General features: G+C 34.6%; 1 protein-coding gene across 4 annotated transcripts in view; it reads left to right on the top strand.

The window, feature by feature from the left end:
* The window catches only part of LOC111154426 (SWI/SNF-related, matrix-associated actin-dependent regulator of chromatin, subfamily a, containing DEAD/H box 1), a 75,784-nt gene that overhangs the window by 30,659 nt on the left and 17,780 nt on the right, over window positions 1-27,345 (top strand). For 3 of the 4 annotated variants that reach the window (XM_022514024.1, XM_022514031.1, XM_022514038.1), the window contains exons 6-11: window positions 1,157-1,260; window positions 7,596-7,697; window positions 8,743-8,824; window positions 10,258-10,649; window positions 18,840-19,039; window positions 25,729-25,819. In XM_022514024.1, coding sequence (XP_022369732.1) covers window positions 1,157-1,260; window positions 7,596-7,697; window positions 8,743-8,824; window positions 10,258-10,649; window positions 18,840-19,039; window positions 25,729-25,819 — 971 coding nt within the window. The remainder of the gene's footprint in view (window positions 1-1,156; window positions 1,261-7,595; window positions 7,698-8,742; window positions 8,825-10,257; window positions 10,650-18,839; window positions 19,040-25,728; window positions 25,820-27,345) is intronic. The other variant, XM_022514048.1, reaches the window with a different exon arrangement.

Genomic DNA, 27,345 nt, shown 5'->3' with positions numbered 1-27,345 from the left:
TGGGAATTCGTTGCTATCTGCAGAATGCACATTTACTTTGTGAAATAAATTAGAAGATACTAACCACACTTACATGAAATTATACTTTAAAATGTTAATAACACTTACTTTGTTACAACTGTATTATAAAATTTATAGGCTTTCAACTTAAAAGCTGTCATGTTAATGTTTAGTTTGAATATTGTACTTCTACAAGTTTTAATTTCTAACAGCATAGTCAGGGTACTGATTTAATTACTACTGCACTTTTGTAAGCTTTAGCAAATGTTTTCATAATAGCACAGCAGTATATCTGAGGAATTTTCTCTCTGATATATAAGAAATAGATAAATGTATTCAAAGTACAAATATATAATATAGCTTCCCTTTTTTGTTTTTTAAGATCTTATTTTTAAGTAACCTCTACACCCAACGTAGGGTTGAATTTACAACCCTGAGATTGAGTCATTTGGTCTATCTACTGAGCCAGCTATGTACCCCTGTTATATAGCTTCTTAAGATCATGTAGATTGAGTTTTTCTTTCAATTATGACAGTATGTAAATTTTCTATCACCGTTAGAGCCTGTATGTTATACTCTCTTGGTTTTAGGTTTAGAGGATTAATTGCTTGAGCTGTCTGTATTTCACATGCTCCTTATTTGTTTAATGAGAGAGACTGTTAACTACTTTGTAAGGTTATTGTGGAAGGTAAATGAAACAAGAGTTAGTAAAAGCCCTTTGCACAGCCTGGTACATAATAAACAATTACTGTTATCAGTGATGGTATTCAAATAAGCTACACTGGTAGGGCTCAACTTTTTTTCACTGCTGAGCACTCAGTCACCAGGGAGAGCCCTTTCCTTTCAGTATTGCTCTGTAGAATTAATTACCTGTCAGTTTAGTGATACATGTTATTATTAAATAACATGATGGTTTACAAATAACACGATTATAGTGATTTCTAAAACTTTTGAAAGACTGGTAAGTGTCTCTGTTTTTCCTTTAATTCAGTTGACATTTACTGAGTATAAGTGATATGTAGAAAAAATAACATTGGGCCTGATGTCAAGAGAACTGTCTGCATAAGTATTCATTATGATAACGTTTTTGCCTTCATTTTGCATTAATGCTGCTTATAATAACTGTGCAGACTTTGATTGTTCTTCTCTGTTTTAGAAGGTGGTGGACCCAGGAAAAGAAAATTATCTTCTTCTTCAGAGCCATATGAGGAAGATGAATTTAATGATGATCAGTCTATAAAAAAGAAAAGACTGGATCATGTAAGTTACATTTGAATTGCAATATCAAAATCAGCTGTTAGGCATAGAATATCTTGAATCTGTGGATATTAGACCTAAATGAATCACTCCTTTTTCATAGCCAAATCAGAATGTGTTTGCATTTCATTTATGATGTTTTGCTTTCTTTTTAATTTATCTGGTATTAATTGCTTATCTCTGAGTTATAAAATGAATTATTAAAAATATTCTAGTGGCATGATAAAGTAACTTTGGGAAAATATACTTTTAATATATAGTTGAACACTTAGGAAAAACAGCTATTATCACCGCAAGCACCATTTCCTCCTCAGTGCAACTATTTATAATCCTTCTAGATGACATATTTGATATTTAACTGCTTATCTAAAAATAATTACAGTTATGCTTTTATTGGATTACTCTATAGTTTTCCATTAACTTTCACTTTATGCGTGGAACTACTGAGAGGCCTCCCAGTGAAACCAGACATAGTCCTCCCTGCCTGCATTCAAGACAACACATTTTCTTCTTGGTAATCAAGACCAGAATCAGATATCCCAACTAGTATAGTAACTTTTTTTTTTTTTTTTTTTTTTTTTTTTTTTTTTTTTAAATCTGTGGTTTGATGATATAAGAAGCCCAGAGTAGCCAGGTGGCAATCCCTACACTAACTTTTTTTTTTTTTTTTTTTAAAGATCTTATTTATTTATTTGACAGAGATCACAAGTAGGCAGAGAGGCAGGCAGAGAGAGAGAGAGGAGGAAGCAGGCTCCCCGCCGAGCAGAGAGCCCGATGCGGGGCTCGATCCCAGGACCCTGGGATCATGACCCGTGCCGAAGGCAGAGGCTTTAACCCACTGAGCCACCCAGGCGCCCCTCTCTACCCTAACTTAATGAGATACTTGTTATGTCCCTATGTGGAAGCATTTTTTCCTTAAGAACTAATACTGATGGGAAGTAAAGATTTTGTGACTGGGTTTTTTAGGCATAAGGAACAGTTGTAGTATAAGAGACTAGGCCCACATTTTAGTTCACAGATCTCTGTATAATGGCTGTGGGGAAAATAGCATCATATTGATTGCTGATTTAAAGCATTTACTTTCTTTGTACATCCTGTTGAATAACACATCAGACTTGGGTGTTCTCTTTAAGTTCTTTTGCTGAATTTTCACTAAATGGTACCACTGTTCTATAAGCCTGCTGCTTCTAAGTGTTGAGGAACATGGTTTCACTAGTGGTTCTTTAGTGGTTTCAAACAGTGCTGCAAATTCCTATGCCCATCAACTGTCACACAAAGCGATGAGTACAGATGGGAAAGCTGCAAAAGAATTTTCCAGGTATGTTACAGAAGTAAACTAAAGGAAGCAACTGTACATTAAAATAAACTCTCAGTTTTGGTGAAACAGGTAGCTGTTACCAGCGCCTGCCTTACAGGTCCCAAATCTGAAAGACAGAAAAACAGGAATTAGGGCTTTGAAAGATAGCATTACTGTGATGTTCAGTCCTAGTGCCAGGTAGAAACTTAGAGCTAAAACCATTAGTAGTTTATTACTAACCAAACTGAGCTGAGCCTTTTAAAAGAAAGTCAGACTTAGGGTTCACTACAAGTATAGGAAAAATGGATGGATTGCTCAAATCTGCATTGATATTTTTACTTAATTCTTGTCTGTTATAAGAGAATTATTGTAAAAATACAAATGAAAAAACTTTACTTAAAAACTCTTAAAATGCATCAGCTTGCCTATTTACAAAAACTGAACTCAATCACATTTTTTTTCCTTCTTTTTGCTTCAGAAAACCACCTTTCTGAGATAGCCCTTTGTTAAAAGCATTTATGGCCTACTATTTAAAGTGAGCATTTAAGATGCTAATTGCTATTACTGAAAAAATGCAGATGTGATTATAGAATTTGGGAATAGATTCAACATCAGAATGTTCATTGCTACCAATGTAAAAGCCTGGAGTAATAAAGGAGTGTTTGTATTATGTGTGGTGGGAAACTCTCCTTGACTTAATTGTGATGACGGAAGATTTTGATTCTCTAAAGAAGTTTTTAAAATTTAGAACAAGCTGTGTTGATTTAAGAAAGCAGGTTGGATTTGAAGAAATAGAAACTGGAGATGTTGAAGAGCTAGGATCCCACACTGATGATCTAACCACAGAACTCTTGCAGTAATTTGCTGCTGCTGGCCATGTGGATGCAGAAGGTGATGATAACAATGATGTTGAAGACTAGAGGGCTACACCATGACAGCTTAACACATCAAGTTAGCAGGCGTTCTAAGTGTTACTGAAACAGTTGTACTGGTTGGAAAATAGTGGCTTTAATGCTGAATGTAGTATGAGTCACGCATAGATTCAGTTGAATTTAGAACCATATAGACGGGCTCTTGGGTGGCTCAGTTAGATAAGCATCCAACTCTTAATTTCAGCTCAGGTCATGATCTCAGGGTTGTGAGTTCAAGGCCCACGTTGGGCTCCGCACTTAGTGCAGAGTCTGCTTAAGATTCTCTCCCTCTCCCTCTGCTCCTTTCTGGCTCGCAACCGTGCTCTCTATATCTCGCTCAAATAAATAAGTTAAAAAAAATATATAGACAGCATTAGTATGAAAGGAGGGGCTAGCAAAGGAGCAGAAATATATATTTGTTTATTTTATAATTTCTTATTTTTATTTTCAGCCAGTATAGCAGTGATAACACAAGGACAGTGAGCCATGCCATTCCATAGCTGATGTTAACAAATTTGTTCATTTTTAGATAACCCTTCTACTACTTCGCAGTAACTCATAAGCTGCCATCCTTCTAGTGCTAACACTCCCCAAGCAGACTTCAGTTCATATTTTTTATAGTATTTATGTATTTCTTAACCATTTAATTTACGTGAAATTCTGCTACCCTATTTCAAGAATCCTTTCTCTTTTTTTTAATGTGTCACTGATGGAGTTTTTGAAAGTTGTGCCTCTAATATGGTTTTTCTTAAATACCGTTATAGTTTATTATTTTCATGATTTTGCACATGCGGTAATTTTGGAAGTGCATATATCGTGTTGTAGCAGAACAGACTGTAGTTTTCAGCAGAAGGACACCAGACCTTGCTTCAAAAGCTTATGGGTCTCTGCGGTGATTTTCCTATTAGGGCTTCCTAGAGACACCATATACAGCATCCTTGTTAGCAACAGATTCTTTGAGAACATTGCTTCTGCTTTTTGGTTGTGAAGGCCAGGTGGCAGAGCACCTTGTACCGTATCCTGGACCTGCTACAGAGCCTTCTCTTAATGTGGGCGCATTTATAACTGTGACAATGTTAAGAGTTAGTTTGTAAACAAATTAAGTAGCACCCACCACTTTGCATCTAGTATCGAAGGAGGCGACCAAATGTTGTGCTTCTTTCGTAGAATTAAACAATATGCACCCTTTTTCTTTCCCTTTTTTTTTTTTTTTTTGGAATGGCATTTGCAACATGCCCAGATTGGATCCCCCATAAAATTTATGAAAGTGTTGGTCCCCAGAAGTTGGGGGGGTGGTTATTTCCCACTCTTTGGCATGCGTGTATCTTACTGACATAAGGTACTGCTTCGTGCCTACCAAGTTCAGTCAGTGTGATGTCTTTAGAGTAGATGACTAAAGTGAATTCTGTGGACTGTGCAAAACTATCAGTCCTAGACTACTACATGAGGAAAGAGCGGGAGAATTACCATAGCCTTAAAGACAGCGTAGGTGTATCTATCACTGACCTTGCCCAGATGAAAACAAATTGCTTTGACTTGTCCTTTCTAATTGTGATGGAGGCAGTGGGGGAAGAAGCATATGACAGATTGGTAACTGCGTAGTTTTATTGATTTGCTCCAGTAAAAATAACCACATCTGATATAGTAGTTAAAATTGGGGTCATCACCTATTTGTTTATGATAACCTGAAATAATCCCCCAAAACCCATCATCCAGCTTTTGTATAGGCTAAGGAGTCCCCATTACATTGGGATGGGATGGTGATATCCATCTCTCAGTTCCTTCAAGGATATGGTATTGCTGCTGCTGCTGCTGCTGCTGCTGCTTGTACTTCTCTTCCCCTTCCTTCCCCCTCTGTCCCCTCCTCAGTTTTAGGAACTTGGATTTTTTTTTTTTTTTCTTCTCCAATAATGTTCCTTACTTCATGGGCCAAGGAGCTAATATGGGATTGCTGCCAGTCCTAAATATGTCTGGTCCAGCTCTGCATTCTGGAATGGGAAAAATAACCACAAGATTAATTCATAACCTTACAGCCCACTGAGACAGATCTAGGCCTGAACTCTCTGTATCTCCTGTCTTCTGTAAAGCTCTAGTGTAACCACTGGATTGCATAGGTATTTTAAGTCACCAGGGATTAGCAGAGCTGGCAGAACTATTAAATCTGAGAGCAGACAGCAAATGAGAGGTATACTATCTACTGAATGTTTAATTAGTGCTATCATATGTTTGATTCCCAAAAGATTTTACTGCTTTCCAAATGTCAAACTTTTTTTATTAAGGTAAAATTCACATAGTGTAAAATTAACCATTTTAGAATGAACCGTTTGTTGCCAGTCTACCACCCCTGTCGAGTTTCAAAATCTTTTTATCATCCCATAATAGCATGCCATCCCGTTTAAATCATTTCTCTCCATTCTCTACTTCTCCCACCCCTGGGGCAGCCACCAGTCTGCTTTCTGTCTGTGGATGTACCTATTCTGGATATTTCATGTAAATAGAAGTAATACAGTATGTTACCTTTTGTGTCTAGCTTTCACTTAGCATAATGTTTTTGGAGGTTCATCCATAGTGTAGCCAGTATCAGCACTTCTTTTTTTAAAGCTGAATAATACATCATTTTATGTATATGCTACAGTTTGTTTACCCATTCATTCTTTGATGGACATTTAATATATTTAAAACCAGGAATGTGCTACCTGGATGACTAGGGTTTAGCAAACATTTACATAGTAGAAAAACACCGATGTATAGTTAGATACCTAAGTTTCTCTTCCTGCCTCAGATAGTTATTATCTATGACCTCTAAAAGGTTTGTTCTTGGAGTTTCAGTGTCTTCAGCTGTTAAGGGGGGGTGGCAGTATGAATTTCTGAGGGCATTGAAATGCTTTCTTCACATATTAGTGTTTTATTCCCCAGCTCAAAATCCTTTGCTTTCTTAAAAAAGGCTGACCTCAGGTTAACACTCCAGGCCAAATGCAGTATTAGCTCTGATACAATTTTTCAGCCTTGCAGCCTACCCATGGTCTCTGTGCTTCAACCCAGATGGGCCCATTCACTGTTATAAAAACACATGCAGTTTTCTTCTACTCCAAACTTCCATAGTATTTTATTTACATCCGTTTTGTGGAACACCATTTTATACCTTTGTGCAGCAGAGGTTTCACTCAATTTAGTATTGCTACTTTGGTAGGGAAAGAAAAATAACATGTAGTTGTTGGATAAGAAAGGAGGTAGAAAAGAAAACACGAGGCTGTATTTTTCTATATCTTGATTATATGGCATGTGGTATAGTTCTAAGCAGAGTTAAATAAATGTTTTTGATCTAAATGGAAAAATTTTTCTTATGCATGAACCCAAGAATTTTTTTTTTAAGAAATATTCATTTATTTTGAGAGGGAGAAAGAGAATTTCAAGCAGACTCCCCTCTGAGCCTGTCGCGAAGCATGATCCTGTGACCCTGGGATCGTGACCTGAGCAGTAACCAAAGTTGGGCACTTAACTGACTGAGCCACCCAGATGCCCCTTAAATATGGAATTCTAATCAGTTTTTTTAAATCAAGTGACAAAGAAGAAAGAGATTGTCTAAGTAGCTATAATTTTTCCCAGATTAATGTTTTGGTTTCACATAAATTCTTTATCATTGTGTTACTTTTATGTTGTGGCTGAACAATTAATACTTAAGCCATTCTGTAAATCAGCACCAAACAAAATAGTAAACTTTTTTCTCTCAGTATTTGAAATTTGTAGGGAGATATAAAATTGTGAGCATAGATGAGATATTTGAATCTTTTTTTTTATTTGCCATTAGTAAATATACTTAAATATACCTGAATTATTTAGAGTAATTCGAGGAACATGCTAGTCTTTTAGTAGATTTATTTTATTTTGAGTGCTTTATGAATGAAGTGTGAGTTACTGAAGAGGCAGTCATGGTCTTTTTGTGATCGTAAAGCACCAATATTTTTTATCCTTAAAGATAAAATTTGTCAGTTTTCACAAGAAACAGAAAGAAACATTTTTGGATTCTTAATGTGCTAACTTCCAAATCAAGTCAAATATAAATGTAATTGTTTTAAGACTGTTAGCATTATAGATGATCTCCTTAATTGGTTCTTTTTTCTTTCCTTTAGGGAGAAGAATCCAATGAGTCTGCAGAATCTAGTAATAATTGGGAAAAGCAAGAAAGTATTGTATTGAAATTGCAAAAGGAATTTCCCAATTTTGATAAACAGGTAGGTGATCATGGACAGAAATTTAATCAGTGTGTGCTAAATATTTGGAACAAAATAGTGTTTGAGATAAACTGGAAAAGCTTAGGGTGTGTTTTGCATTTTTCCAATTAAATATACTCTTATTAATATTATAAAATACCTTTATACTGCTTGTTAATTCTTTACATTGTTTACTTACCTTAATTGCTAACTATATCAACATAATGCCATAATCATAACAAACATAACAATTGGAACTCATTTATGAAATGTATGTAGAAAGCCAAATCAGCTGTTTTAGCTTTTTTTATATTCTTGTCCTTTAAATTTTTCATTAAGAATTTTGAAGTGTTGGGGTGCCTGGTTGACTCAGTCAGAAAAGCATGACTCTTGATGTCAGGATCGTGGGTTCAGGCCTCACATTGGGTGTCAAGATTACTAAAAAATAAATAAACTAAAAAGAAAAAAAGAATTTTGAAGTATAATACTGCATTTCAGTACTTTAGTATTCCATAAGGTTTGTTCTACTTGCTAAGTAGTAAGAATACTCAGTCTGTATATTCATGCCAAGCTTGCTTCTCTTCTATCACCTGATTGTATGTAGATGCACATTATTTAACATTTAGAATACATTCACACATGCATTGATTTATTCAGGTATATGCACAGGTAGTACATCTGCTGAATTCTTACAAGGTAAATGCAAAATCTTGTTGTTATGTTGGTTCTTTATATGTGTTGAAACTGTTCGTTTTGAAGTTGGCAGTTTATAAAAGCCTAGCTACCTAGTGAAGTTTAATTGAACAAACATTTTTGATTCTTATGTATTCAGAGCATTTTATAGGGAGCGTAGAAATGCAGAGAAAGTCTAGCTTCCTTTTCTTTGGAGACTTCAAATTCATGGAGGTGAAATTTTGCGTACACAGAAACCACTTGTAAAGCAGCATATAAACATGTGAAATAATCAAATACGAATTTTCAGATGATTTACTTTTAAAAGAGCATAAAAGTTTATTGCAAGTTGCTTATTTTAGATTTTTAACAAAGATCAATGACTTATTTCTAGGAACTAAGGGAAGTACTGAAGGAACATGAATGGATGTACACAGAAGCATTAGAATCTTTAAAAGTGTTTGCGGAAGACCAAGGTAATTAGCTCTTCTGTCCTAGAAAACACATACTTCCCATTATGTTCTTATTTTGGTATATAAGAAAATCTAAACCTATTAGAGAATGGGATTGCAAAAGATCTTGGAAATAATGATGTAAAAAATCTTTAAATGAGCAGTTTCAAAATGTTTTGGCCTCTTTAATGGCAGTGTAATTCGAAATAATAAATACATTTTTCCAATTGGCGCCCCCCCCCCCTTTTTGATAGTTAGGGCTGCTTTTAAATTACCATTGTTTTATTGAATATAAAAGCAACATTTTCTGTATTTTAACAGCTTGCAGGATGGATCTTAGGATTGCTGGTGGTTTATAATCACTGCAGTGTAGATGTCCTAGCCTGCTCTTCCATGAATATCAGGAGTACCAGTATCAGAAACCTTTAAGATGAATATCACTGGCATGGAAGAAGTTCCCTAAACTTGTATTGGAGTACTTTAACTTTCAGAACCAAATGTTAGAGTAGTGGAGAAGAGTTGAATCATACATGTTTAGTGACATCCTTACGAAGAGCTGATCGAATTCATGCTTGCTTGATTGCAAAACCGGCTTAAAAAGCCCAGTACAGTGGTTTTAGGGTTTTTGTTTTGTTTTGTTTTTTAATAAATTCTTTTAAGAAATACCTTAGTACCAGTGCTCTTGATGGCACAGAGAATGATACTGTGTGGAAAAAAGACAGCCACTTTAATACCATCAGTTCTGCATCTGAAAAATGATTCAAAAGAGATAGATTATAAATGTGAAGAATTTGGGGACTACTTTATCCAATTTGTTTTTCTCTTTTATATATGCACAAGAATAAATGTATGGTAATCAGTGTGTAAGTCTAAAAGCTCTTTGAATAAGTGAAACAAACCTACTAAATATAGATCAACTGGTAAGAAATAACAAAATTATCTTCAATCATAGGCATCTTAGAAATTTATGGAGTCTAATAGGCTAACCAGTGATAAAGTAGCAATGTTTTTTAGTAATAGTATATTTCAACAGATGTACATGGTGATGGAAAATTAGCATAATAGGAATGGTTTTAATTTAGGGTGAACATGTTTTTGCTGTACTTGTCAGTGTTGGCATGGAGGTGGGGCTGCTAAGTAGCATCTGGGGTATCTTACAGAAATGCAGCTGCCATTTATAATCTCGGGACCTTTGTTAGAAAATGGGGGGTTTTATTCATTTTTTTAAAGTTATCACCTGTTTTTGAAACTTTCTCAACTACTATACAACTTCAAATTCTGTTTTAGTATTTCTCTTTAAGCATATCAAGATTTAACAAATTAAAGTTGAATTCTGTATTCAGAAGGAAAATAACACATTTAGGTAATTTTTTATCTTATTTGAGGGCTATATTTTTATATTTATATTTAATTTATATTTTTCTAACTTAGTTATTTTTGTCTTTCTTTTTACACAGATATGCAATATGCTTCACAAAGTGAATTTCCAAATGGAAAAGAAGCTTCTTCAGGAAGTCAGAATTACCCTAAAAATGCAGCTAAAACAAAACTAAAACAGAAATGTTCCATGAAACCACAAAATGGTTTTAACAAGAAACGCAAAAAAAATGTATTTAATCCTAAGAGAGTTATTGAAGACTCTGAATATGATTCAGGCTCTGATGTGGGTAGTTCACTAGATGAGGACTACAGTAGTGGTGAAGAAGTGATGGAGGATGGCTATAAGGGTAAAATTCTTCACTTTCTTCAAGACGCTTCAATTGGTGAACTTACTTTGATTCCTCAGTGTTCTCAGAAGAAGGCTCAGAAGATTACAGAACTCCGGCCCTTTAATAGTTGGGAAGCTCTGGTAAGGCTACATTATTTTTTTTCCCCCTGTGTGTGTGTGTTTATGTATGTGTGTGTGTGTTTAACTCACAGTACCGTTTATAGTCAAGGTGTCTTCAGCCCAGGGAAGCATAGATGGGTGGCCTTATCCTGTGTAGAGGCAAACATTACTTTCATTGTAAGCCAATAGTATTTCAAATAGTGTCATATGACCTAATTTTGAATGAATTAAGGGGTGATTTTCCTGAAAAAACCCAAGCTGATTGGCTGGGCATACTGTCACTCATTCTTTTGCATAGAAACTTGGTTCATTTCACTGCAGAAGAAGAAATAGAGCTTACATTTAGGAAGGAGTTGTTTGCTAGCCTGTTCTGATCTGTTACTGCTGAGACACCATGTAGAAAGCAAGAATGTGGCAGCAATTTTACTACAACTTACTTGAAGAGCAATAGCAACGTCCAGGGGAGCTCCATGATTCAAAATGCCAGCCTAAGTGTTTTATGCTTCACCACAAAAGAAGCAAGTGTTTATTTTCTTTTTCTTTTAAAAATGACAGCTCAATCTCTAACATGTTTTCTTGGTTAAACAACACGGCCATGTTATGGAGTGTAGCAGGCTGCAGCGTTTTTAATTGGAAAGGATAGAAAAATGTTTGAAGCCTAGAATTCAAGCGTTAGGTGAAGGGAATGCATAAGTAACTGGTAAGTACACTTTGCATGATCATTTTATGGAATTGGATTTCCTATAAACAAGTGTTATCCAAAATACTTGTATTTTGAATTTTATAAATGTCAGCAGTGAACAAATTGTATTCATACAGAAAAATATGAGAACTCTGTCTTTTAAATTTTGCCTTGACTTTTGTGATAATGTGGGCTTTTATAGCATGAATTATGTACAGGCCCCGCTGTGAAAGCAATATGGATTTCTTTTTACAGCTTTAGAAGATGAAGTGCCTCTTGAAGCTTTAGAAATTTTAAGGAAGTTTTATTCCCTATCTTAGGGAGTAAAGTTGTTTTGTGGTTAATTTTATACTGTGACAAATCTGTAAGAGCATAAGTTTCCTTAATAAGTGTCTTTAAAGTGGCAGGATCGTAGGGTCCCTGAACAGTGGTTTTAAAAAGCATTTTTTTTTTAATTAAGAAAAATAAAGAAACAACATTACTAGTATTTTGTAGCTTAAAAAAATAAAATAAATAAAGCCATTCGTTTTGCCTAAAGCCTTTGCTTTTCTAGAGAACATCTGTCAAAGCAGGTCCTTTCAAAACTTGTTCGGCTTTGCCTGAGTGATTTATTTGTTAAAGTATTTGCTGAAGGGCTTTCTTGTTCTTCTTTTCTTCCTTTTCTTCTTTCTTTTAATCTTTAATGGTCTCCTATATTATTGCAGAGTCGGTTGCTCAGGCTTGTTGGGATTCTAATTTATTTAATAAGGAATGCAATTATCTACACCACTGTATTTAGTAACTGTAACTACTTGCCCAAATATCTTATAGTAAAAGTAAATTATACCAGACTTATATGTGCCAGATGCTTTTAAAAATATTCAACTTAACATGTAGAAATCATATTTTCCCTACTAATTAATTGGCATAGTGTAGTCTTGACATGAAATTTTTGTAGATTATGTATTACCTGCGTAAATCCCCTATTGTATCTTGCCCCCCCTCTAAATATTGAACACAAAGGTGGTATTTTTTGCTTGCTATTTAAATGTTGGTTATTTTATGTAACAGTTAAAAAAAGTAAACTTGCTACTTGAGCAAAAACAGGGTTTTTGGTAAAATGGAGGTAAATGAACAGTTTTTGAAAATGAAGTTAACATTGGCACGTCTGTGTATATAAGCTTTGAATTTTAATTTGTGTAGAACTTTAAGCTTCTACTTTCAATCACTTTAGAATTTTCAGTGTGGCTGATTTAGAGAGCAATTTCATCTTCAAATCATCAAAGGTAAAGTTAATATTATGTACATTCTAATAAATGGCTGTATATGACATACTCTTTTCCTATTATTCAGAAAGGTTTAATAATGTACCTATAAACAACTTCAGAAAGAAACAAAAAAACATTTAGTTTTGTTTTCATAGCTGCTGTTTTTAGAAATTCCTATGAAAATTAGTTGAAATTTTAATTATAATATTCAGTCATACTTTAATGAAAATTACATGGCATTAAATATTAAGAACAGCATGTAACAGTCTAGTAAAGTGTTAAATTGTTGAAGCATATTTGTCTTAAGGATTGGGGAATTTGTCAGAACTTTAAAAGTCATTTATAGTTCATTTAAAAATGCATACTGAGCCAACAAATCAAGTACACATACATTTTAGTTATGATTTTTGTTAAAACTGGTCTGTAACATTGGTAGGTTAAATGTAGTCATTATTTCATTGTCTTATAAAAACAGTTTGTGAAAATTATGTTTACAGTACCTTTTAAAACAGTTTGAAAAGTACCTCAGTTATGCCTTTCATTGTCAGAGAATTACACTTTTTAAACATTAAATGCTGTAAGATACTGATATTCTAGTCACCTTTATTTTACATGAGTAAAATTTATTTATTTAACATAAGTGCATTGTGTATCAGAGAGTTTATGTTTGCAGCTTTACACCTATTTTCTTTGAATCAGAACTTAAATACTGTTCGTGAAATTTTTTTCATAATTTTTACATCTTATTTTTTCTGCTTAATAGTAGTGACATATGTATCTACTGTAAGAAACCACAATTTCAAATCCCGTAGACTTTGGAAATACAGCAAGCCAATAATGTCAGTTTAACATGTACTATTAATGTGGTAAAATTAAGATTTTAATTGCCAAATTTCACGCATTTGATGTATCAGTTCACCAACCACTTACTGAGTATTTGTCTAGCCTTGTGCAAATTAGGGTGGGGATGCTGTTACATCTGTGATAATCTTATGATGTTGCATCTTTATACTTTAATCAGGATGTAATGTCTGCTGACCAAAGTAAGAGTTACTTGTTCATGGATATAACTCAACCTAAAAACTTGTCATATATGCATCTACTTTCTTAACATTCAGGTCAGTGTAGGTGTAGTTTTCCTTGATTGTTAACCATGCAATCCAGGTTTTTGTTTATGCCAAAGCACTCTGTGCCCCTCATTGTGCTGTTCCCCTCTACTAGTAACTCAGACCACAGGGTTGTTTTTTTTTTTTTTTTTTTGCTTGGTTCTCCCAGTGTTATTGTAAAATGTCTGCTTAAGCTTGTCACTTAAAGCATTGTGATGCCTGTTAACTTCCTTCCTGATAGGATGATTTTCAGTAAATTCAGCATTTTATTTTAATTTGTATAAATTTGATAAACATTTATAAGAAAGTTATAAGTGTATTCTGAGCACTTCATCGGCTGCTGCCAGGTATTTATGTCTTCTTAGGACTTGGTCCTCAAAAATGTTACTTGTTAGGTGGTGGTTAAATCTGGTTTTAAACAATCCCCCCACTTCCTGTCGAAATCAGAAATACTTGTAAGAGTGACACACTGTGGTGGGAGAGAGGTACTTCAATTTGTGACTCTTTTTAAAAGAAAACAGTGATACTTCAGTTTTTAATCAGAGTGATCATAATCAGGGCCATACTTACAGTCTTTTTTTTTTCCCCATGCAGTTATCCAACAAGTAAGAATTGCTTTTTTTCCTTCCACCCGAAAAAAATAGCTTTATCACTTTTTTGAGGAATGATTTTTCTTTGTCTAAAATAAAATAGTACCTGCAATAACAAAGAAGAAGGCGAAAATTCTTCCAGATACCCACCACCTAAGACTGTATTGAGCATCCATTTGTACATTTCATATTATATAAATAGGACCGTATTTTCTAGCTCATCAGTAACTTTAGATTTATTAGCAGATCCTGCATTTATAGAGTATTTGCATTTCTTAAATCCTTTTTTGGTGAGGCTAAGTAATTTATAGGATTCCTCCATCTGTTTTGTCTTCAGAAAACAGTAACAACAGTAGAGTGTTCTTACATACTTCTTTAAGTACTGGCTTGTCTCTCTCTCTCTTTTACATACACACAAACACACACACCACTAATGAAGATACTGTAGATTTACATATTGAGATTTATCCGAGTTTTGATTTTTATTCATATATTTAGATTAACAAGTTAAACAATTCTACATGCTTGTTCTCTCCAAAAATCCATATTCAACCCCTTCTCCAGCCGGTTCCCACACTGCCAATAACTGCTCTCACTTTTTTTGTCTGATTCTTACCACTTCCATATCTCTAGGTAATATAAGCATAAAGCTATTTTTTATTTTTGCTTTAGGTCTTACTTGTTGACATGACATTATAACACTATGGTGAGATTAACTCCCATTGTCAGTCTTATATCCCATACCCATATCCTATTCCTCAGTCTTACTAATTGAAGTTAATGGGATAATTTTGAAGATAACTTTTTAGTTATCTGCATTATTGTCACTATATAAATGCCTTTGCTAGCTTAGCCATGTAGGTAGTGTAATACTGCTTAGCATTTTGTTTTCTCTAGGTATTAGTTGCCTTGGTTTTTCTGTTTGCTTAGTTTTCTGTATATTTATTAGTTCAACTCTAAAATTTTCCTCAGTTGTCTAGATTTCCTCTCAGTTTTTAGAAACTTCAGGTATTCCATCAGTTTCATCTTCCTACGAAAGTCTCTTTGAGTAAATCTTAATGATCTGCTCTGGTTTATATTGGTTGGATTATGGGCCTGCTATTCATCTGTGACCTTGGGCTCTCACTTCCCTGACATTCTCAGAAATCCTTGTTGTCTCTTTTGTGTAGGATCTCTTCTTTCTGAATTTCATGCATGCCTATTTATTCCCTTGGTCATATGAGTACATACTAAGAGGCGGAGGTGGGTGAATTATACAGTGGAACCAGATGATCTGGCTTTGAATCCCAGTTCTGACATTTCCAGCAGTTTATCTGACTTTCAGCAAGTTCTTATTCTCCGTTTCTTCATCTATAAGTAGGGCGTAGTTTTGATACTGACTGTTGGGACTTTTAAGTGTTAAATAAAGTAAACGTCTATTTAGTTGCCCAGTTCTTTGCTATAGATGTCCACAATATTTTGTATTGGAAGTGCTGTGTATGTTACTGGTGAAATGCTAAGAAACTGTTCTTTTCTGCTTATCTCCCTTTCAGTTATAGCCATATTGAATGGAACTTTTTTGGATCAGTTTTTCTTTATCTTAAAACTCCTTCTGGACTTTTAAATAGATTTATGGCTTGTTAAATTACCCACAGTACATTAAGACAACATTTTCAACCTTCCTTGTTAGGTAATTTGGCAAAGTTCTGTCCAGTGGGATGTAAGCAGAAGTATATTAGGACTTTCAGAAACTGTCCTTAATAGGCTCACTTTTTACTGTTGATTGAGAGGTCATTATGGTAGCAGGAACTCTACATATGGAGGATACAAAGCAACAAGGTAGAAAACTCCTTGACTTGGGAACCATCACACCAAATCTGAGGTGCTTCTGCAACTCTTCGTTTATATGGGAGAGAAAAAAATCTTAGGTTTTATTTAAACCCCTTATTTGTGTTTACTGTTACTCTTAACTGAACCTAATCCTAACAACTTTGTCTTACAGTGAAACTTTATCCTTGAAAATCTGTGTTTTACATTCATGGACACTGTATTACTACTAGACAAATTTAAATTCTAAACTAGCAACAATAAATTGCATCATCTCTAGTGTCATTTGGTTTTTATGGGAGGAAGGGTAGGGACAATAGGAAGCCCCAGGGAGATAAATTCTTACTTAGGAAATAACCAAAATGTCAGGTTCGTTTAAAAATCTTAGCTAAGGGGCACCTGGGTGGCTCAGTGGGTTAAAGCTTCTGCCTTCAGCTCAGGTCATGATCTCAGGGTCCTGGGATTGAGCCCCCGCATCGGGCTCTCTGCTCAGCAGGGAGCCTGCTTCCTCCTCTCTGTCTCTCTGCCTGCCTCTCCGCCTACTTGTGATCTCTCTCTGTCAAATAAATAAATAAAAATCTTAAAAAAAAAAAATCTTAGCTAAAACTAATGCAGTATCCTGAAATAAGAGTTACCTTTTGTACTCTCCTGTATTTCCCCTACAAGAATTTCAAACATAAAATTAGAATAGTATAGTGAAACCCCATGTCTTCATCAGCAGCTTCAGTTCCTGGCTGATGTCTGATCTTGTTTTATCTTTGTCCTCATCTACTTCTTCCTTCTCATGTTATTTTGAAGCAAATCTCAGAGTTCATCTTATCCATGAAAATTTAAATATATATATCTGCCTTAGGCTCAGGTTAGGATCCCAGGTTCCTGGGATCAATTCCCAGCATCAGCCTGGCATTGGACTCCCTGTTCAGTGGGGAGTCTATTTCTCCCTCTACATCCCCCTTTCTCATGTTCTCTCTCTCAAAATAAATCTTTTTTAAAAAATTCTAACATAATCTGAAAATCTTCAAGGCACTGATTCTTAACATATCCTGGTGTTTATGTATACATCTTTCCCCTAGAAAGCACAAAGTGGGAGGTCACATTGTGATTGTTAATGTTGCCCTTGTGAAGATGTAAAGTCATGTGCAAATAACTGTATTTCACAGTGTCATTTTGTGAAGTGCTAATTCATTTTTTAATCCTGCAATTAAATAATAACATGGCTTTGTAATAGATTGGAAATTTTACTGTTTTCCAACTTTTTCTAGATCAAGTATGAAAAAAGTATATTATTATAAATGCATTTTGATGAATTTATCTTTATATATCCTGTAAGTGTTGAATTTGTGTTATTTGAACTCTGTGAATTTAGATAGACTGTGATCACAAAGATTATTTAGAGTTGTTAATGTGATTCTTGTTGTAACTTGAAAGAATATGCTAAATAAGATGACGAATTGGAATCATGTAGTTTTATCTTAACAGGTGATTTTACTCTAGTTTCTTTTGTTCATTTTTGGATTATGGGATCTCTCTTTCTGCCCAGCAAGGTTTTCAGTTTTCAGACAGCTATGGGCTTTCAGACAGTTATGGCCTCTTCATGAAAAGTATTTTTTTATAAGGTTCTTCAGGATTTTTTTCCCCCAGCTATCTGTATGTAAAAATTCTAATTCTTTTATAGCTTTTATATGAGTAAGAATTCATGTCTTTTTTTATTTTATTTTATTTATTTGACAGAGAGAGACAGTGAGAGAGGGAACACAAGCAGTGGGAGAGGGAGAAGCAGGCTCCCTGCCGAGCAGGAAGCCCGATGTGGGGCTCAATCCCAGGACCCTGGGATCATGACCCGAGCCGAAAGCAGATGCTTAATGACTGAATCGCCCAGGCGCCCCTTCAGTGTCTTTTTTTAAAGGTTATTTATTTTAGAGAGTGCACAAGAGTGGGGGGAAGGAACAGAGGCAGAGGGAGAGAAGTAATCTCAAGCAGCCTCTACGCTGAGCATGGAACTGACAGTGGGGCTCGATCCCAAGACCCCAAGATCGTGACCCAAGCCGAAACCAAGAGTCGGACGCTCAACCAACTGAGCCATCCAGTTGCTCCTCAGTGTCTTAAATACAGATACGTTTTTGAAAAAAATTCTCTGAGCTTTCACAAAAAACCATTTATACAAGTGTATTGAAATTGACTTTTTATAAAACTTTTATCAAGTTATTTAATTGGTCGTAGTTAACTTTTGATTCATGCAATATCTTTCCAAATAATGGTCTTAGTTTAAGAGCAAAATTTAAGTGGCAAATAATAATTGAGGGTTTGAAAACTCAAGGCGTGGTCTTTTATGTTTCAAAAAATTAATCGTATAGTAATATGTCATAGTCATGGGAAGTGATGAAAATGGAGCAAGATTTCAGGTATACAATTACTATATTTGGTGCCATTCCTTTGGTGATAAAGGTGAATCTGAGATTTTGAAAATAAAACTTCATAGAAGACATTAATGATCATTTGAGAGTATCTCCGATAAGAGAACAGCTACTAGGGGCAAAGTAACTAGCTTGAGATTGAGATTGTGCATTTTGGTGAGAAAGATATGTTTTATTTCAATATGGGGAATTGGATTTATCAAGAGAAACATGGAAATTCAAGTGTAGACATGAAGAAACAGGTTCTCTTAGCACTTGATTTAAGGTCATTAGTAAAAGTATAATTAAATTTTTTCCCCTCAAAAAAATTGATACTAGATTTTTATTTACTAGATCTGAACTATTATTTTTCTTCTTATGTCATAGTTCACAAAGATGTCCAAAACTAATGGCTTATCAGAAGATTTGATATGGCATTGTAAGACACTGATCCAAGAAAGGGATGTAGTTATAAGACTTATGAACAAATGTGAAGACATTTCAAATAAATTGACAAAACAAGTTACCATGCTCACTGGAAATGGAGGTGGATGGAACATAGAGCAACCCTCCATTCTGAACCAGAGGTAATATTTATTGTACTTACCTATTTCTTACTTTATCTTAGCCATATAAAAATTGTGAACTTATTTCTGTATTGTGCCTAGGGAACTTAAATGTGGAAGTCTTAATGAGAACTAATGTTAGAAGGGAACCCCAGGGTTTCCTATAATGACACAGAAGTGATAGAGGAATTTTTTTTTTACCAATACCCCCCACCCTGCCAAGGGTATTTTACTCCCTTTTATCATTATAAATTAGAGGGAGCAAATGTTGTGATCTTATATAACTGTGTTTTCCTTGTCTGATGACAGATAATCTCATATATAATCACAAAAATGGAAAAGCTGGTTTTAGCTACCCCTTTACACTGTACAGTGCTTCAGAAAGTCAGCAGCTTAAATTGCATCAATGAAAAAAATTTGTCTTAGCTCAATTTCTTTTTAGTCATAAGTAAGATGAAATGAATGAAATATCCTGTATCTGTGATTTAATGTTTTAAATGCTTTAAAGAGCCCATATTCTTAAATCTATTTTCGGAGTAGAAACACATTAAAAATGAAAAGGACACTTATTAAATAGTTTACATAAGGAAAAATTTTAAAAAGTATATTTCCCAAAACTGCTACTGTCAGTAAAATGCCTTGTCAGAATCCTTACAAAAAATAGACACTAAATTATTTTTAATAATAAACTCCTACAACAGCCAGTACATATGAAAATGGCATTTTATAATTGTGAACACCCCCATTTTGCATGGTGTTGGGATATTGGGATGGGGAGATTGTTTTGAACTTCCTTTAAAAGTTTATTTTTAAGTGGTTTGGGGACTCAGAACTATTTAGAATACCTTTTCTTAAGAAATGTGTAAAATTGTTTATTGTGGTGATATTTAAAGTTACAAAAACTTGGAAACAATCCAGTTTCCTAAAATCAGAATAGTTAGAATGAATTATGATATATCCATGCTGTATAGTGTTACGCAACGTTAAAAATGAGCTACATCTGTTCAGAATATTTCTAATAGGTATTTAATAAGATTAGCACTAGGGCCTCATTAAAATTAATTATCTTAGCTGGTGATTTTATTTACTACTTTTAGCATTTTTCTAGTTAATGATCAAAGCATATTTTGCTGATCATTGGTTAATTAAAAGTCAAGGTATGGTTACTGGCCTTTAATAGTAAGCTACAATCTTTTCTGTGCCCTTCTAGGGTGCTATGGGATGGTGTAGGGAAACGTCATGCAGTTCCCACAAAGAAGCTCTTTTCTCTGTTGCATAGAAAGAACTATGGCCATGTCAGCAAATTCATCTCCTAAAAGTGTAGTTGGAGCTGCTCCTTCTTGTTCTACAGCATTGGATATGGGGAGTTCTTCACTCTGCAAGACTTACCCAGTTGAGTCTACTTTATAATAATTTGGATTTTAAAAAATCAAGTGCTTTATTGCATCACTTAAAAAATTTCTCTCTTAAACCCACATCCACAAAGTCCTGTCACTTGTAAATAGTATGATCAGGTAATAAATTATCCTTTCCATTAGGCTGAGGAATTTTTTGATGAAATATATAATGAGAAAAATAGTTCTTTTTTTCAAAGTGCTCTAGCCCAAAATATAACTTCTAATCACCTGTGTGATAGTTTACTTAGAGTTTATTTAAATGCACTTTTAGGGGGTGAAATTTGTTGTCTTGGTTTTTATTTTTAGCCAAGGTAAGAGTTACAAGCTGTTATACTTGGTATACTGGCCACGCATCGTTGCTGCTTAACTTAGAGATATGCAAAGTAGTTGCCTTGCCTTGGGAAAGGATTTATTAGCACAGAGGAAAATGTTGAACTATCCTGTTGACTAAGCTATCCTGCTTTTCTTAACCAATTCTTTCTAGCAAAATTATGTTAACTGTTCATTTTCTTATTACAAGTTTATATGAATTATAACAGAAAAAAAATTCCTGTTAGTGGTTAAGGACATACAGATATACCAACATCCTTAATAAAGTTTTTGCAGAGGAAAATAAAATGTCTCTTATCAATCTCAAAACCATTACATTCATCATTTTTATTTTAAAATGTCAAAACTAAAGATGCCTAAAGTTAAAATATAGTATAGCGAGGGAAAAGGGGAAAAAAAAATCAGTATTTCTCGCTTTTCCTACCGTTAATGTAGCCATCTCTCAAACTTTAGCTTTTTATCTAAAATTTATTGGGTTTAAATTGTCTTAACTGAAAAGATTTCTCAGATGTCCATTATAAAGTATATTTAATTATATGTGTCCTGTCTTTTCTGGGCTAAATCTACTTGAGGTTTTCCTGATTTTGTCTGTCCTCAACTTGACGGGATAGTTTTCTGTCCTATTGTAAATAGTTGCTATGAAGCCGTTTGACAGTGATGTGATTGCACATCAATACTGCAAATGCGATTTGACTAACTCAAAGTACTATGATGAAAATACTTCAGTAGTTTGGATACTACTGTTAGTATAAACTAATGTTGTTATAGTATTGTTAGTACAAACTAATATTGTGATAGTATTTTCAGCAACTATGTTAGACTTATGGGATGTACAACTTTTGGTCAGCTGGTATCCCTAAACTTGTTTCATGTAACTACTTGCAACAAGTCTCCCTAGACTATTTCTGCATTTTAAACTCAAAGTTAGCATATTGTATGGACTCGTGTTGTTTCCATTTCAGGCTGTCTCACCTTTCAAAATAATTTTGATGCTAGTTTCTATGGCAGGAAATTTAAACCCACTTTAATTTTCACTCCGAAAAGAAATTATAACTGTCTGAAAGGATTTTTTTTCCTCCTAACAAAACAAGTACCTTCAAAATAACGTGCTGCCTCATTTTCTTTCATGATCTCAGAAAACTTAAAATCAAAAAAATCATTTTTTTCCTTAGTAAGTGGTAAGAAAACCTTCAGTTTAAAGGTATTTATAATCTGTTAATGAGAGGAGAGCACTTAACTAATTCAGAAGGCCTGGGCCTTCTTGCCATTTGGGTAACCCTGAACAGATTACATTCTTACCTGTAAACTGGTGGTTGGGGTTCATATGTAGTAATGAAAAAACTTAGAAAACTATAGAATGTCAAAATAAATTGAATAAATGGAAGGTATGTCTGTACAATATCTAAATATTAGACCCTGCTAGAGAAAGAATACAACTGCCCTGTTTTAAAAATTTGTTACAACAAGTGAATTGGATTTCAAACATCTTTGTCAAAATTGCATTTTCATTGATCTTTTGCATTCTGAAGAAAGGATCTGTTGATGGACAGCACCATGTTGGGATACTAAACAACAAAAAGTTACTTGTAGCTTAGATAAATCCAGTAGATAGCACATACACACACAAATATATATACGTATATAGATGTAAACAAGCACATATACACATAAATACTTGTGTTTTTTTAAAAAATTACAATATAGCAAAGCTATTTAGTGTCCTGATCAAGAACAGCCACCAGAGCTGTTTTGTGATTATGAATGAAGCAGTTTTATTTAGTTGAAAAATTCTGTAGAGTACATGCTTCTCAAAATTCCTTCATCACTTTTTAAAGTTGTATGCGTACTGAAGGATATATTAACAGTTATACTAGCTTTTCAGTATTCCTTGGCTGCTTGTGAAAGATTGATCTCGGGATAGCATACTGGCCCTCGATGCATTAGTAAATGGTGTGCTATGCCTACCTTATCAGGTTTTATCCTTTTCATGAAATGGGAATTTGTGTGTGTGGGATGAATAAGGCCTTGAGAAGGACTCAAAAATAATAACTCAGTTTTGACCATAGAGTATGGGTGGGTCAGAGAGATAGAGAACTTTTCATGTTTTGCTGTTTAAGGGATGAGCTCTGGATCAGAGTTGGATTGGATACTGTCTCTGCCACTGCAGACATGGATTTGGATAGTTATGTGACATTGGACAAATTACTTACCTTCTCTGAGTTCCACAGTCTCATCTGTAAAATGGGGATAATAGTCCTACTTGCTTGATAATGTAGACTAAATGAAGAAATAATGCATGTCAAGCCCATAGCATTGTGTCTGGTCTATAATAGTAAGTATTCCAGTATTAGCATTTCCTTTCACCATTATTGTAGTAGATTCACTTGGATCTGGAAATTAAAATATCTATGATAATATATTTTATTTATTATTACTTTCATAGTGGTAGTAGAAATTATATTGGCCAAGAAGGCAAAGACATTTTTAAAAATGAACTACAAGACTTCAATACTGCTGATTTTTTTTTCAAAGATTTTATTTATTTATTTGAGAGAGAGACAGTGAGAGAGAGCATGAGCAAGGAGAAGGTCAGAGGGAGAAGCAGACTCCCCATGGAGCTGGGAGCCTGATGTGGGACTCGATCCCGGGACCCCGGGATCATGACCTGAGCCGAAGGCAGTCGTCCAACCAACTGAGCCACCCAGGCATCCCGATACTGCTAATTTTTTTAAAAAGATTTTATTTATTTATTTATTTGACAGAGATCACAAGTAGGCAGAGAGGCAGACAGAGAGAGGGGGAAGCAGGCTCCCTGCTGAGCAGAGAGCCCAATGCAGGACTCTATCCCAGGACTCTGAGATCATGACCTAACCTGAACCGAAGGCAGAGATTTAACCCACTGAGCCATCCAGGTGCCTCTAAATTTTTTTTTTTTTTTTTTTTTTTAATGAGAAATGTGTAGGTTGCCTACCTCATCAGTTGAAGCATAGATTCTGATTTAAGATGGAAATCTTTATACCCCAGCTCTTTCACCTCTGTTCTAATTAAGGTATATTGATTTTAAAATTTGGCCCTTTAACTGTTGTCTTATACCATAGTTACGTCCAGACCCTGTCCCTGTGTGCAGATAGGATGTGTGTAATAAGAAATTAAGGGGACAAGATCAAAGCTGGAGAATGAGCACACATGGCCTTATCCTAGCTTTCCATCTTTTTTTTTTTTTTTTTTCTCCTTTCATGTTGTTTTTTTTTTTTTCCCTTCACTTCTTTTTTTTTTTTTTAATTAACATATAATGTATTATTAGCCCCAGGGGTACAGGTCTGTGAATCACCAGGTTTACACACTTCACAGCACTCACCATAGCACATACCCTCCCCAATATCCATAACCCAACCACCGTCTCCCTACTACCCCCACCCCCCAGCAACCCTTAGTTTGTTTTGTGAGATTAAGTGTTTCTTATGGTTTGTCTCCCTCCCGATCCCATCTTGTTTCATTTATTCTTTTCCCATCCCCCAAACCCCCCACGTTACTTCTCAACTTCCTCATATCAGGGAGATCATATGAAGTTGTTTTTCTCCCATTGACTTATTTCCCTAAGCATAATACCCTCTAATTCCATTCACATCATCTCAAATGGCAAGATTTCATTTTTTTGATGGCTGCATAGTATTCCATTGTGTATGTATACCACATCTGCTTTATCCATTCATCTGTTGTTGGACATCTAGGTTCTTTCCATAGTTTGGCTATTGTGGACATGGCAGCTATAAACATTCGGGTGCACATACCGCTTCAGATCACTACGTTTGTATCTTCAGGGTAAATACCCAGCAGTGCAATTGCTGGGTCATAGGGTAGCTCTATTTTCAAATTTTTGAGGAACCTCCATACTGTTTTCCAGAGTGGGTGCACCAGCTTGCATTCCCACCAACAGCGTAGGGAGGGTTCCCCTTTCTCTGCATCCTCGCCACTAGCTTTCCATCTTAATATGGGCTATATGTTTATGTAGGGAGTATGAGACTAAATTTCCAAATGAAATAGACTTCCTTATTTAAATCTTAGCCTTCTAGAAAACACTTTGTAGCTATTCAACCTACTTAGCCTCAGGCAAAATTTTCATCCGTTTAAAATAATGGTAATAGGCAATCTTTACAGGATATTAAAAGATTAAATGAGGCAGTGCTTGAAAATGATATTTGTGTCTGTCTATATGTTTGGTAATAACTGTTACTACTTTTTAACCACTTGAACTTTTAGGGAAAAAAAATACTGTTTTCATCCATTAACCTTGTATGTTACCTTCTAGACAAGTTATTGTATGTATGTTACCTTCTAGACAAGTTATTTCCAAATTATGTGTTTACAGATTAAATGAGATTTTGACACTGGCTTGCTACTTTCTACTCACTAATGCTTATTAATGTCTAGCAAGTTTTCATTTGTACGTAGTTCAAACACATATATACACATACGTACGCCTTCTAGAATTACACATTCCACTGATACTAGAGGTGATTGACATTCAGTCATCCTGGCAAAGGCAAATTAAGCTTGTGTTGTTGTCCTAATATTTGAAGTTCCTTAATGTGGTAAAATTCAAATCCATACAATACCATTTTCTGGTATAAATATTAGGTTAGTAATATGTCATATTAATATAATAATTTAATCATTTATGGAATTAATTTGGTGGCATTACATTATGACTGAATATGGAAATTTTTTTATAATTCTTATAGCCAGAAAAGATAAATCAATACAAAATAAAATTTGAGAAAATTGAAAAAAAAATGTATTGTGTTTTGGGCTGATTTTCTTAACTAAGTATAAATAGCTTGTATAACATAAGGTAAAAGGTAAGACTAGACATAGGTATTTCAGGTTTTGTGTGCACTGTAAACTTAACCTTCATGTCCGAAAACTAGTAAAGAAAACTAATAGAAGTGCAAATCCATAATATTTGATAACTCTCTTTACCAGTTTATCACTCAAGCCCTATCAGAAGGTTGGTTTGAATTGGCTGGCATTGGTACATAAACATGGACTTAATGGCATTTTGGCAGATGAAATGGTAAGTAGTACTCTGTTTCTAGGATTTGTCATTAAAAGGTGTTCTTGCTCTCATTTAAAAAATAGAGCAGTTTATAGCTCTTACTTTAGTATTTTAATACCCCAATCACCCCTTTTAATTTTATTGCTTCTCTTAGCTCTAGCCTCCTCATTGCACCCCAAAATGAAAATGGACTTGTTTTCTTTCTGATTATCAAATTCATAAATATATGTGTTTTAAAAAATTAGACTATATAAAAGTACAAAAAAAAATCAAGATCACTCATATTCCTACCGCTTTGAAATAAGTATTATTTGATGTGTATCTTTTCAGATTATTCTCTTCTGCAGGTGTTTGCGTATGTACATATACATATATACATATGTATATATGAGATTTTGTTATATGTGTTTTCTGTGGTTACAGCTACTTTTAAATTTTATAGATAACATAAATCTACACATTGATCAGCAAATTTTACAGATATATATAAATAAATCTACACAATTATTAGCAGCATCAGTTCAGCCATTTTACTTTTGTTAGATGTCTCCGAGTTTGTGTTTTTTCCCAAATCACCTTTGCTTGACACTAAGCTTAGGAAATTCATTACAACCTAGTTCAGGTATTGTCACATAGACACTGACCTTTCATCTAACCTAATAATCCTTCCTCTTTTAAAAGTTTATTAAAAATAAGTCCTGTTTAGTGGAGAAAATGTTTATTAAATACACATACATTACATTGTATATTACATTATTAAAATAAAAATTACATAGTGATCTTTATTCTGTAGTTAGCTTCCAGTAGTGTTTTGTATTTAAGACTACTCCCACACATACATCATACTATCATCATAACAGAGATGCTATTTATCTAATAGAAAGCTAAATATGTACAGAATTTCAAAATAGTTTAGAATTAGATACAGAATATTACAGTTGTAGAAAGCTGGACTTGAGATTCATATCTGGGTTTGGGGCCCCAACTTTGCCTTTCATGGGCTAATCTCACCAAATGAGGTATAATATATAAAACTCTTTGTGACCTGTAAGGCACTATAAGTTAGTGTCTTGCTTGGTCTACTAGGACTCGCATAATGAAAGACCAAAGACTGGGTGACTTAAACAACAGAAATTTATTTCGCATAGCTGTGGATCCTGGAAGTCTAAGAACAAGGGGTTGGCCAGTTTGGTTTCTCCCAAGGCCTCTCTCCTTCATTTGCAGATGGCCACCTCCTCCCCATGTATCACATGTCTTTCTCTCTGTGCACACACATCCCTGATGTCTTTTTCTTTTAAGACGGGGATTGGATCCCCATCCTTCTGATCTCATTTAACCTTAATTACCTTCTTAAAGGCCCTGTCTCCAAATACAGTCACATTGTGGGATAGAGCTTCAACACATGAATTGGGTAGTGAGGGCAGTTCAGTTCTTAACAGTTGGTAATGTTTGGTTCCTCCCCAATACCCTTTAAAAACAAAAGAACAAGACAGAAAAAAAGCCCTTCGTTGATGTATAATTTACTTGTAGTAAATGCACAAATG

This window comes from Enhydra lutris, unplaced genomic scaffold (genome assembly GCF_002288905.1).
Source record: "Enhydra lutris kenyoni isolate GAN:26980312 unplaced genomic scaffold, ASM228890v2 scaffoldscaffold3, whole genome shotgun sequence".
NCBI lineage: Eukaryota > Metazoa > Chordata > Mammalia > Carnivora > Mustelidae > Enhydra > Enhydra lutris.
This window is presented reverse-complemented; position numbering and strand designations above follow the sequence as displayed.